The 13,725-nt window shown below is 46.8% G+C and overlaps 1 protein-coding gene across 5 annotated transcripts in view; it reads left to right on the top strand.

Annotated features, from left to right (window-relative positions):
* The first annotated feature begins 2,659 nt into the window (after window positions 1-2,659).
* Window positions 2,660-13,725, top strand: part of CFAP43 (cilia and flagella associated protein 43) — a 100,498-nt gene continuing 89,432 nt past the window's right edge. For 3 of the 5 annotated variants that reach the window (XM_073354439.2, XM_073354441.2, XM_073354440.2), the window contains exons 1-3: window positions 2,663-2,815; window positions 9,474-9,727; window positions 11,430-11,526. In XM_073354439.2, coding sequence (XP_073210540.2) covers window positions 2,754-2,815; window positions 9,474-9,727; window positions 11,430-11,526 — 413 coding nt within the window. In that variant the 5' untranslated portion in view covers window positions 2,663-2,753. Of the gene's footprint in view, window positions 2,816-9,473; window positions 9,728-11,429; window positions 11,527-13,725 lie in introns of all 5 variants that reach the window. The other 2 variants (XM_073354443.2, XM_073354442.2) reach the window with 2 other exon arrangements.

Consider the following 13,725-nt stretch of genomic DNA (forward strand, 5'->3'; position numbering starts at 1 on the left):
TAAAACAAAACCTATGCAGCTAATACATGCAATCTCATGATTGCAGCACGGTCATCCTCATCTTTCCACCATGTTCCTCCACTAGAAGCCACCCCTTGTTCCTATTTGGATTGTAAATTCTTTGAGACATGGAACTTATGCTGTTCACTGAGCATTCTGAGTGCCAGTCGGAAGGCACTGTAGGCAAGGCAGAGATTTGCCCTGCTGTCAGTGGTCAGAATTTGCACTCTTTCCAGCACTATCTTATAGTGTCCTGTGTGCACCTCCTACAGCAGGCCCTCAGTCTTGTTTGGGGTGTCTGAGTGCAGGCACAGCACAGATCATTAATAATAATAAAATAATACACACAAACATCAAAAACCCTATAAACACTTTGCTTCTGTAAAAGAAAAGAGATGGTTATTGATACTTCTGTCAAAATACTTGGGAGGTGCTCAACATGCTAAACGATGAAAGCCACATAAATATGTAGATAAAGATTGCAAATCTATACATCTGGTGGTTCATTTTTTCAGCAGCTATCTTTACTTGAAACATTAGAATCACCACCAAATTTTGGGAGTGCAGGCTCTGGCCAGGAGGCGCCTACCTGCCCAGGCTCTGGCCAGGATCCCTGCCTGCCCTGGCTTCACGCGGCTCTGCTCCCCGAGGTCGCCAGCATACCCGACCCCTAGACAGAGGGGCCAGGCCACTCTGCACTCATACCTGGCCAATGGGAGCTGGGGCAGCGTGCAAAGATTCCCTGAATGCCCGTCACCATGGAGACTTGCCGTGGGCTGGATGAAAAGAAGCAGTGGGCCGCATCCAGCCCATGGGCCTGCAGGGCCCCCTTTAGCCCAAGGCTCTAGGCTGCAGCCCCTAAAGCCCCTACATTAATCCGGCCCCGCCCACACACTGCAAAGAAAGGCCAAAAGCCTCCAAGGTCACTGCCAACCTGACTTGGGGGGAAATTCCTTCCCAACCCAACATATGGTGATGAGTTAGACTCTGAGCACGTGAGCAAGAACGAGCCAGCCAAACAACCAAAAGACAGAATGCTCGGTACCACCTCAGAGCACTGGCCCACCCCCTTCCATGTACCATCTCCAGCTACCACCATCTCTGTTGCTTCAAAGGAAAGAGACCAAAAAAAAAAAAAACCAACCAAACCACCCAACAACCCAGAATACATTTAGGGATGGGAGGAATCCCTTCCTGATCCTTGCAGGGGCTGGCAATAGTCCTGAAGCATGAGCTTTTAGGAAGAGAAGACACAAACTAGAAGTGAGCCCAAATGTTGCTAAGCTCTGCCCCCTACCATCACAAGCAATCTCATCATACAATTGCATTCATACTTTTCTCCAGCTTGCTCTTAAAACTAATTTAAGTTGTTTGCCCCTACAACTTCTATTGGGAGGCTGATCCTGAACCTCACATCTCTGAAGGTTAGATGATTTCCTCGGACATGTTGGGCAAAGTATTCATTGATGTTGGGCCATACCTATATTTATCTTTAATCTCCTTCCCCATGTCGGCTCCATAGCAGCCCAGACATCCTTCCTTATTCGTTTTTTATTTATATAACAAACCATTTTATTATTCAGTTTCCTTAGCAACAGCTAATTCATCTTGACTTTTAGCAATTCTAACTTTATTCCTGCATTATCTAACCTCCAAGATGTAGCTTTCTTTGCTGTTCCATTTAATTCCCTATAGGCTCTCTCTCATTCCTGATAGGCTCTCTGGTTACTCCTACTAAACTTTTTGAGGTGGTTATTCATCCACTTGGATCTCGTGCCTTTCCCAACAAGTTTTTTACCTTGCTTGGGTTGCAAATTTCCATTTTCGTATAGTTGATTTGAAGATATTCCAAGCCTCCTCCATATTTATGTTCTTGAGTTCTTCAGCATGGCTGACACCTTTAACTTATTCCCTTGGTTTCCCAAAGACTGCCCTTTTCAAATAAAAAAAAGAGGATAATTACGTTTTGGGTTAGGGTTAACCCTAATCAAGTTTTGATTATCCTTCCATTTAATTTAAACTGAATCAACTCATGATCACTTAATCCAAGATTATTTCCTATGAGCAGCTCTTTTATGATATCCTCTCTATTTACCAACACCATGTCTAACTTGCATCATTTCTTGTTGGTTTGGTGATGATTTGAAGAAAACGTATCAGATCCAGCAATCACAGGGCCCTACCACTGTAATTTGCTGTGAAGTTAAAGTCTCCCAGTATGGCACAATTCCCAATAGTATTCATTGCTCTGATATTATTAGAGCAGTCTCTAGCCATACCCAAGTGGGATCCTGGGGATCTATGGCAGACCTCTGTTCCAATTGACCCTCTTTTACAATTCAAAGTGATTTTGACCCAAACTGGTCCTGTTTTGTCTACACTATCAGCTCCTTATTTCTCAGCTCTGCTGCTGTGCAAAGCTACCCGCCCCCATAGGAGTGGCTGGTAGAGGAGAGGGCAGATGTTGGGGTCAGTTGCCAGGCAGGGGATAAAGGACAAAGACCCAGGGCTCTGGGCCCCACCGTAGGGCCCGCCTACAGCCTCTCCCTCCCAATACTGCACTGGCCCTTTAACTGCCAACCCATCGCTCATTGGTTGCTGCCGGCAGTGAGAGTTTAGCCAATCAGCTACATGTTTGGAAGTTGGCGTACGGGGGAAGCACCGCAATAGCCAATGGCAGAGGCTGTTCTTGTTCCTAGGAGACCGATGTAAACGGTGCGGCCGCGGGGCCCGTGTTGCTGGGGTTGGGGGCTATGGAGTCTGACGCGGAGAACGGGGAGGACATCGGCCGCCGCGTAGCCGACCTGGAAGTGAGGTGGGGGAGGCCGCTCATAGCCCGCCATGACAGCCCCCGTAGCCGCCTGTGCCCCGCCCCCAGCCCCCCCCCCTTAACTCTCAGGTGCCTCCCTGAGCCCCCTGTGCCCCGCCCCCAGCCCCCCTTAGCCCCACGAGCCTGCCTGAGCCCCCTGTGCCCAGCCCCCCTTAGCCCCACGAGCCTGCCTGAACGGCCTGTGTCCTGCCCCCATGTGCCCCACCCCCGCCCTTAGCCGCACGCGCCTCCCTGAGCTGCCTGTGCCCCGTCCCCTTAGCCCCGCCCCCAGCCCCCCTTAGCCCCATGTGCCTCCCTGAGCTGCCTGTGCCCCGCCCACTTAGCCCCCATGTGCTCCATCCCCAGCCCCCCTTAGCCCCACGAGCCTGCCTGAGCCCTACCCCCTTGACTCCCATGTGCCCCACCCCCCCTTAGCCTCACGTGCCTCCCTGAGCTGCCTGTGCCCTGCCCCCTTAGCCCCCATGTGCTCCACCCCCAGCCCCCCTTAGCCCCACGAGCCTGCCTGAACGGCCTGTGTCCTGCCCCCATGTGCCCCACTCCCCCCCTTAGCCGCACGCGCCTCCCTGAGCTGCCTGTGCCCCGTCCCCTTAGCCCCGCCCCCAGCCCCCCTTAGCCCCATGTGCCTCCCTGAGCTGCCTGTGCCCCGCCCACTTAGCCCCCATGTGCTCCATCCCCAGCCCCCCTTAGCCCCACGAGCCTGCCTGAGCCCTACCCCCTTGACTCCCATGTGCTCCACCCCCCCTTAGCCTCACGTGCCTCCCTGAGCTGCCTGTGCCCTGCCCCCTTAGCCCCCATGTGCTCCACCCCCAGCCCCCCTTAGCCCCACGAGCCTGCCGGAGCCGCCTGTGCCCTGCCCCCATGTTTTCCACCCCAGTCCCTCTTAGCCCCATGTGCCTCCCTGAGCTGCCTGTGCCCTGCCCCCTTAGCCCCCATGTACCCCTCCCCTAGCCCCTCTTAGCCCCATGTGCCTCCCTGAGCTGCCTGTGCCCTGCCCCCTTAGCCCTCATGTACCCCACCCCTAGCCCCACGAGCCTGCCTGAGCCCCCTGTGCCCCGCCCCCCTTAGCCCCACGAGCCTGCCTGAACGGCCTGTGTCCTGCCTGAACCGCCTTAGCCCGCATGTGCCCCACCCCCATTCCCCCTTAGCCTCACATGCCTCCCTGAGCCATCTGTGCCCTGCCCCCTTAGCCCCCATGTGCCCCACCCTCAGTCCGCCTTAGCCCCATATGCCTCTCTGAGCCACCTGTGCCCTGCCAGCTTAGCCCCCATGTGCCCCACCCCCAGTCCCCCTTAGCCCCATGTGCCTGCCTGAGCCCCTCAAATAACCCCCGTGTGCCCCACTCCCAGTCCCCCTTAGCCCTATGTACCTCCCTGAGCCTCCTGTGCCCCACCCCCTTAACTCTCATGTACTGTACCTCTCAGTGCCTCCAGTGCCCAGCCCAATTAACCTCTCAGTGCCTCCAGTGCCCTGCCCTCAGCTCCCCCAACCTCCATGTGCCCTGCCCCCAGAGGTGCCTATGCCTCCACCCCCTGAGCCCCTCAGCACCCCATTCACCCCATGTGCCCTGTGCTTGAGCCCCTCAGCACCCCATTAGTCCTGTCTGCAGCCCAGCCATTAACCCCATGTGCCCCCACCTGTATTAACCCCTAGGTGTTCTGCCCTCAGCCCCTGTTCACCTCCATGTGCCCAGCCCCCCATTAACCCTCATGTGCCCTGAACTCTCATGTGCCCCACCCCCATCCTCCTATTAGCCCACAGGTACCGTGCCTCCCGAGTTCCCTATTGATCCTCATGTAGCCTGCCCCCCAAGCCACCCTTGTGCTCCAACCCTGAACCCCCATTAACACCTACATGCCCTGCCCCTCAGTCCCACCCCATGCATCCCACCCCTTAAGTCTCTCATCCCTACCCCATTAACCACTATAAAAAGAAAAGGAGGACTTGTGGTACATTAGAGACTGACTAATTTATTTGAGCATAAGCTTTCATGAGCTCAGAGGTGTTAAAAATCCACATCTCTGAGCGGCATACTTAAGCCAATTTAAATCCCTGTGAATTCTTCCATCGACCTAGCTACCGCCTCTCAGGGAGTAGGATTACTTGCACCAGGGCAGGAGAATCCCTCTCGTCAGCATAGATAGTGTCTACACTGAAGCACCATAGCAGCTGCAGCTGTGCCACTGTAGTATTTCAAGTGTAGACAAGCCCTAAATGGTTATAAACTAATATAGTCACTGTAATATCTTAGTACTGTACCTCATGGACATGCATGAATTTATATTCATCCCCCACGCCCACCCCATGAGATAGGAATGCATCATCATCCCCATTTTAGACTGAGAACTGAGGCGCAGAGAGATGAAGGGTCTGATCTTTGGAGGTCCTGAGTATCCAAAGAATGCCCAATCTAAGCCAATGGCAACTAGAGGTGCTTGGCCCATCTGAGAATCAAATGCATCCGATGAAGTGAGCTGTAGCTCACGAAAGCTTATGCTCAAATAAATTGGTTAGTCTCTAAGGTGCCACAAGTACTCCTTTTCTTTTTACGGATACAGACTAACACCGCTGCTACTCTGAAACCATTAACCACTATGTATCTCACCCCTCAGCTCCACCCCACTCGTCATCCTCATGTAACCTGCCTCTTAGCCCCACCCCATTTATCCTGTTTCCGAGCCCCTCAGCCCCCTTGTTAACCACCTGTACCCCACCCTTTAACACCCCCATTAGCCCCTATAGACCCAATCCCCTCAGCCCTTCCCCATTAAACCTCAAGTACCCCACCCCTGAGACCCTCTTCATTAACCCCCGTATACCACGAGCCCCTCTCATCCCATTAACCCCATGTACCCACAGCTCAACCCCCTGTACCCTACGCATAACTCCCATGTGCCCCAGCCCATTAACCCCCATGTACCTCACCCCTCAGAGCCTGCCACCTCACCCTCAGCTCCTATCTCACCTGCTGACCTCCCTATCCCTGAACCCACATACTCAATCTGTCCCCCTCCCTCAGTTCCATCCTGTCCAGAACCGCTGAGCCCCAATCCCCTAAATTTCTGTAATCCCTCTATATCCCCTGAACTCCATTGTTTCCCACCCCAGTGGCTCTCAACCTCTTTATCTCCTTCCCTCCGCCCTCTCTCCCTGTCTCTGCCAGTCCCTTAAAGATCAGAGATTTGGGATTTTTTGATCCCCACAGACACTACAATTGTCCCACCTGTGTGCAATGAAAATCTTTTTCCTCTCAAAGCGTATGACAGTCCCACAACATCCTTTTTGGCTTTGTGCAAAAATGAATTACAGTCAAATTAATCTATTGCACATGTATATTGGTTGAGATTTCCAAGGGATTTACATACATTTTCTGTTTGATTAATGGAAAATAAGTGTTTAAAACCCCTTTACTGTTTTGAGTATCTCAGCCATCGTGTCTACCATTACTGATATTTGGAAGCAGAGCCTGCAGTTAGCTTCAGCACTTATTGGAGAAGATAATCATTTAACACTTTATCATCTTCTCTCTCAAAAGCCTCACATTGCAACCACAAGCCTTCTGATCCTCAAATAGTAATATTCCTCTGTCTCTGAAGCTGGCCAGTGCTGTCGCCACCTTCAATCTGAGATCACTCAAAAGACTTGAGGTGACCTCTAGAGCTGGGTGGGAATGGGATTTTCCAATTCATGGAGAAATCTGTGATTCTGAATTTTTTTTCCTATTCTGAACTGGAATGAAAACAAAAAAAATTGAAAATTTCTATGAAACAAAATTCCAACTTTTTCTTTTAAATAAAATTGAAATAGTTTGTTCCAGTTTTGACTTGTTTTATATTATAATATATTTTATATTATATAAAATAATAAATTCAAATGAGAAGTAGTTTTGAAATGGAACATCATAACATTCGGTCTTGAAAAGGTCAAAATGGAAAGACCTTATCAGAACACTCCATTCTATTTTTTTTCAAAAACAAAGTTTTTTGGAAAACAGCATGTTGCCATGAAATGTTTCGCTTTTGCTGAATCTGCATTTTCTAACAGAAAACCACTTCATCTGACCAGATCTGTCACCTCCCTCCACTGAAATTGAGCTTGTTTGCAGATTGTGACCTGAAATTGAGCTTATTTGTAGACTGGTCTGATTGTGAAACGGCTTATGATACTTGTGGGTTCTATAAGAATAACATGTACTGCCATCATAGTGACTTTGTGCCTGCATATATGTTGAGACTTTTTTTTTCTCTACGCAGACATCAAAATGTTCTTTTTGATCACTGGTCCAGAACCAGTGCTGGGTAAAAGTGAGTTACTGGTCCTCTGAGCATTCATACAGGTCTGCCAACCTGCCCTGGCTGGCCATAAATCTGGTGCATCTGTAGAGGGCTCAGGAAGAAGCTTACGAGCTTAACTTCTCTTTTCTGATGCCGTGTTGCTCAGCTGATCTGTGAGCATGTGTTGATTCCTCAGGGGAGCACAAATGAACTTCTCAAGGAGCAGGTAGCCCTCTGGTGAGTGGGACAGAGAGTAAGAGAAAGCCATCATGTGGGGAAGGGGAGGAGAGCCCTCCACCCAAAAGAAACACTACAGAAAAGGAAAACAGAAAGTAGAAAAATTCACAGAAGTGCTAAGAGAAAAGACCCTGGCGTTGTCTACACTACAAACTTATGTCAACCTAAGTTAGATTGATATACAGCCACCACAATAATTACTGCAGTGATTCATGTCCACACAATGCCTCCTCTGTTGGTGGTGCTCATCCTCACCGGGAGCACTTCCACTAACTTAACTGTGTGAGGCATAGTGAGGCACTGACAGCTAGAGCCTCCCCACCCACCCTGGTGCCAAAAGCTTGAGCTGTGAGCCACATGCAATGGGTTTCACAGCCAACAGGTGATGTAAGTAACACAGTGTCTACACAGACACTGCATCACCCTAACTACATCGATCTAAGTGCTACACCTCTTGTGGAGGTGGAGTTATTAGGTCAGTGTAGTGGGCAATTTATATTGGCGGGAGCAATGTTGTAGTGTAGACACTTACAGAGTTAGGTCAGCATAAGCTGCCTTACGTTGACCTAACTCTGTAGTGTAGACCAAGTCTTAGAAAAGGACAGAAGAGAGGGAGAGATTAGGCACAGAATAAAGAAGAGAAGGTGCTAACTGTGGAAGGTACTACACAAAGGGTTAATGGGACAGTGAGGGAACCCGTCTGCCAATCTGTCACAAAACCTTATGACAAAAGAGGCTGAAGAATAAAGATCACAAGTATAAGGTATGTATTTCTAGCTTTAGTACAGTGCTACCCAAACTTTTGAAAGTTTTAAAGCACATACCCTTCAGGAAAATGAAACCAATTCTATCCTCATTGTAAGCCTAACCTGTTGCTAAAGGTCTACCTATCTTAATGTATGCATCTTCCCTGCCTCCACCCTGTGAAATACTTTAAATGTCTACACTGTTAACTATTGTTGGCATTTGAGTTAGCATGCATTGAAATCAATGGGGCAGTAGAGCTATTGTTTTAAGTCGTCTGTAAATTCGGGCAGATATTGTTGTCAATTACACTTGGATCAAATTTTAAAGGTTTTTTTTCTGATTGTAAGAGCTAAAGACTAAGGCCTTGTCTGCATTCAAAAGTTGCATCACTTCAACAATGCCGGTATAGTTGAAGTGGTATAGCCACTCTAATGTGGACACAGTTATACTGGGATGAAGGTGCTTTATACCACTATAACTGACTCTTGTGGGAGTAAGAGCTAGTCTAACTACAAAGGCTTTTCCTATATAGCTGTAAGAGCAAGTCCTCTAGTGGAGATGCAGCTGATACCAATAAAAGGAGTCCTGACCTTCCCTGCAGGAGCAGTCCTAGCCATTTTGCTGGCCACAGCAGGAAAAAATTTCACCCCAAGAGGCCAAGCCAAAACAACCCCCACAAAGCTGAGTGGCACAGCAGTATGGTGCCACCTGGAAGTTGGCACTCAGGGAGACTGCCCTGCTTACCTGAACCTAGAACTGGTCTGCCTCCCTGAGTGACATAAGCTATATCAGGAAAGGGACTCCTATCAGTATAGCTGTGCCTACGCGGGTGGGGAGGAGGGTGAGGGGGGAGGCGTTGCTAGCATAGTTATGTCAGTTGTGGTGTGATATTTTTCCCCCCCACACACTCCTAGCGTAGTCATGCCGGCAAACTTTGCAGTGAAGGTGGCACCTTTATACTGGCATAACTGCATCTACACTGGGGGCTGTGCCATTATAACTCTTTCAGTGAAAAATCACACCCTTAACAGAAATGGTTATAAGCGCTGTGTGTGGACCAGGCAGATTTTTTAAGTGAAATCTGAAACTAGAGAAAAATGCAGACATCTGTCCCAGCTCCTCTTGCTGGTCTTTTGTGCCTCCCCAAATGGGGCATGCCTCATGCTTTGAGAAGTGCTGCTCTAGTGATTCGTGATTATGGATCGTGAAACTGTCTCTGGCCCTCCTACTGGTGTTTTTCTGACACGGGTCCAGGACTGAATATAGCAAGTCTCAGGCCTTGGATCACTATAATTTCCGTTTGCTGCCATCCTCTTGTTTCATGTTGTTTTTTTAAATAAAATGTATTTATGTCCAGTGTATAATGCTCCCTTGTTTTTTCCCCAAAGATGGGTTCAGGGATTCACAAACAGGAATGTTGGTTTTGTCAATGACAAGACTATCTGCTACCCCTGTGGCAACTACATCCTTTTTGTTGACATTGAAACAAAGAAGAAGACAGTGCTGAAGTGCAAGAATGGTCACGTTGGAGCCTTTGCAGTGAATGGGAAAAGTCAAGTGGTGGCATTTTCAGACCAGAAGCTAAATCCTGTCATCTATATCTACACTTTTCCAGGACTGGTTAAACGGTCAGAAATAAAAGGTAGTGATGGGGGTTTCCTTTCCTGGTTCCTATTCCATTAAAATAAATACTAAATCATCATCTCATGAAGGGCATTTTGGTAAGAACAGAAACCTCTTAAAATAGCATGGCAGAAAGGTATCTAATGACAGGAGAGATGCAGGGAGCACTATAAAGATCCCTGGACTGCTTTCAAATAAAGACCCAGATCTACAGCCCTTAGATCCACTACAATCCCACTGAATTTGTAAGCGTGGCTAAAAGCTGAATGAGAGGGCAATATTAAGGGCTTATGCGGTGCCCATGGAAGTCAGTGAGATCTTTGCAATGGATTTCAGTGGGAACAGGGACTGAGTCAGCAGTGCTAGCAGCTTGATTAAAATACCTTGTATTAATATTTGGTCTTTTCCTTCTGAATAAGACAATTAAAGAAACATGCACAATGATTTTCTCAGTAGGCAAGAAAATTCTCAATTGAATTGGGTTTTTTAGGGCATCTGCATCTGAAGAAGTTGGTTTTTAATGTTGTCCTATCCTGACTAAGAAGACTCCATATTTCTTACTCCGTAGAAAGGAACATTGGTTTTGCCACGTCTTACCCTGTTTTATTGCTGGGTATATTACTTTGGAGTACCATACTTCATGGGCTGAGTTAATCACTTGAAGAATGATGTCAGCCTCTCTGTCCTCACAATGGATTCTTTCAAACTATAGAAATCTGAATGGCTCAGCTAAATTCTTTAAAATGCAAACATAGCAGGCAAAAGGCAACCTTTCTCCAGTTAGAGAGGTGTATTTTGCTTAAGCCTTAAGACTAAGAGCCTAAAGACTCTTCCTTAAATTTGATTTGGTATGCTATGCACAGACTCAACCAGTTGATAATCATTTAGGAGTAAAAACACATACATGTATAGCTTGGTTAACAACTAAAGGGGAATATGGCAGTAAACATTTAAGGAGGAGGGCTTTAATGGGATGAAATTAATTAAAGGAAAACATAGGCTGAATAATGGGGAAAATTTCCTACCAATGAGATTAATTAAACTGGAGCAGTCTCCCAGGGAAAGTGGTGGGAAACATAGAATATTAGGGTTGGAAGAGACCTCAGGAGGTCATCTAGTCCAACCCCCTGCTCAAAGCAGGACCAACACCAACCAAATTCTGTTATTTGAGACAGCTCAGTTGATGGTCTTCTGGTTAAAGGGTTGGAAGTTAGGAAATTTGGTTTATATTATTCCCCATTCCACAGTCTTCCTGTGTGATCTTGAGCAAGTCACCTAACCTCTCTATGCCTCAGTTTCCCAATCTGTTGAATGGGGATCTTAATACTTCTCTACTGCCGGGGGCAGCTGGTGAATAAATAAATGTTTGTAAAGCACTTTGAGATCCTTGGAGGGAAAGCACCATAGAAGCACAAAATTTTAATAAAGCAAGGTGGAAAAGCCCAGGAGAATGTTCCATAGGGGGCAGTCATGTGTTGGCTTGGATTGGAGGGGTGAGTGGACATAGATACTTATGAGGACTATTCTATTTCTAGAACAGAAGTATAGAAGCAGTTTTATATCTTCTTTTTTTTGTTTTTCTTAAAAACCGTAATGAAAATTGTCTTTGTATGATCAAATCAAAGTGAATAATCATGGATGGAGCAAAGCATCAAGCTTGTGGTTGTCCAAAGTGAAGCCGAAGGCTGACTAAAATCACTGCTATTAATTTTATATTTTAGGGCAGGCTCAGCTGGACTACTCTTTACTTGCATTCAGTTACACGGGTCCTTATCTGGCCAGTTACTCTTCAGTCCCCGAATTTGCTCTTTCAATATGGTAAGTATCAGACCTGTATCTTTAATAATGGATACTTAGGTGAAGGTTTTTATATGTGCACTCCTTGAGCAGAGCTTCAATTCACTGACTTGCCAAGAGAAACCAGTAAGGCCAAATGATGCTTTGGCTTCCTCATTCCTCTCTGATCTGCCACTGTCTGCAAACATTCTCTGCCTGAATTGCCTTGCATTGAGTAGGACTTCATAAAAGATTTATTGTTATTTTGCCATAGCTAATTTCCAGACTGTTTTCTTCAAGATTTTACATTTTGATATATTTATAACAGGAAAATAAGCCTTTCCACGACTTAATTATGTGAACAGTCCTGGAAGCTGACTGCAGTGGTAATTGTGAGAGAAAGCTGCCTGCTAGCTAGAGCACAGGACTGGTAGCCAAAAATTGCTGAGTTCTAATGCTGACTTTCTCGATGGTCCTAGGCAAGCCATTTAACATCCCTGCTCAGCTACTCCCTCTGTAAAATGGGGATAATGAATCTTAATTACTTCATGGGGCTTATATGAGGATTAATTAGTTAAAGTTCGTAAAGCAGATAGGGGATATAAAATGCTTTGTAAATGCTACGTATTTGTTTTCCAATAAAAAGTCTCAGCACTCCTATCAAATCCCTGAGAGTTCCCAGTTTCTCCCTCCTTAAAACACCACCATCCTTGTCACAACTTCCAGCTGAGAACAGGAAAGGGGCTTTAAAGCCCCAACCACTCTTTCATTGTCCTGAGGGTCACATGTATCCATTCAGTCACCTCAGCAGGATCAACCTCCCCAGCATTCACAGCTTTGGGATGAAGAGACCTGGACTAGCCCTTGAAGCCAGGTGTCTTTCATAGCTGTGCCAAACAGCAGCACTACATGAGGTGCTTGAGCCACTTGGGCTGATTATTTGAAGCTTCAGTGCCTTGAAAAGACATATGGTGAGATAGGTTGAGGATAATGAAGTAGAACTCATTGTTTATTTTTTAAGTTGATCTTTGTGAGCCACTTAAATCCTGCCCCTACCTTTGTTTCTGGAGTGGTTCCACAGCACAGGGAGGGAGGATCATGGGGCAAGCAGGCATTCACAAGAAGTGTCTATCCTGTGTACGGCTCAGCTCCAAGAGACCCTTGCCTGTACAGGGGCATGTGAGGGGTGAGAAGGCAACTGCCCCCTTGAGCAATTGGTCCATCAGCCCTCACAGATCACAACACATTGTTTGTGTTATTCTAGCCAGTCCTTCAGCCACCTGCTGGCCAGGCTGTCAGTGGCACTGGACACCGGATTGGCATAGAGCACCGCAGCTCAAAACCTGTGAGCAATCCGCCAGCCTCAGCCTCCCAAGTAACTGGGATTACAGGCGTGCACCACCATGCCCAACCTACTGCGGTGGTAATAAATAATAATGATTCTTCTTCTCAGTCCCCAATGGAGAAGAATAACATGCATCACGTACTCTAGCTGTGTGATTCAGCTCAGGATTTAGGCTGAAACATGCTTTACACCAGATAAAGTATGCCAATCACACAACTGACTCTCTGTCTTGAAGAGCAGTCTAAAAGGCATGAACAATGACCATTCAGAACAGAATTAACATGGTTGGCCCAGTTTATGCCTTGCGTACACTTTAAAAGTTCCACCAGTTTAAAAGATTCTGCCAGTCCTGTAAGATAGGAAATTCCACTGGAAATGGTGGAACCTTTCACAGTAGTGGAACTTTGTAAGGTCATCTGCTTTAAGTTTATTTAATCAGCAAAGTGACCCCAGAATGCATTTGACCCCGAGCAGCTAGTTGTCACAATGGAATGACCCACAATTCAAGTCTGAAACAATTTAATAAAGAAAACCAGGATGTTGTTATAATATTAGGCTTTGGTCCTGCAGTGAGCTCCAGTAAGTGCACCTGTGTGAAGTTCATTACAGAATCAGGGCCTTCATCTAAGCAGTCTGATTACCCATCAGTGTGCATTCTTCCTACTTTGAGAACACAGAAATAATATTTTACAGGGTAAAATAGAGCAAAATATTTTTAGTATTTGTTCTGCGATTTCAATATGATGATTGTACAATGTCTATCTGTATTGTAATCCTCAAATTGTTTGCTATGCACAGATAAAAGGGATTTTTTTAAGTTAGCCTGGGCTTGAAGTATAGGAAGCTTGTGGATAATGAAAAGCTGCTTTTCATGACAGACATTTTATGCCTAGATC

This window comes from Lepidochelys kempii, chromosome 7, assembly GCF_965140285.1.
Source record: "Lepidochelys kempii isolate rLepKem1 chromosome 7, rLepKem1.hap1, whole genome shotgun sequence".
Lineage (NCBI taxonomy): Eukaryota > Metazoa > Chordata > Testudines > Cheloniidae > Lepidochelys > Lepidochelys kempii.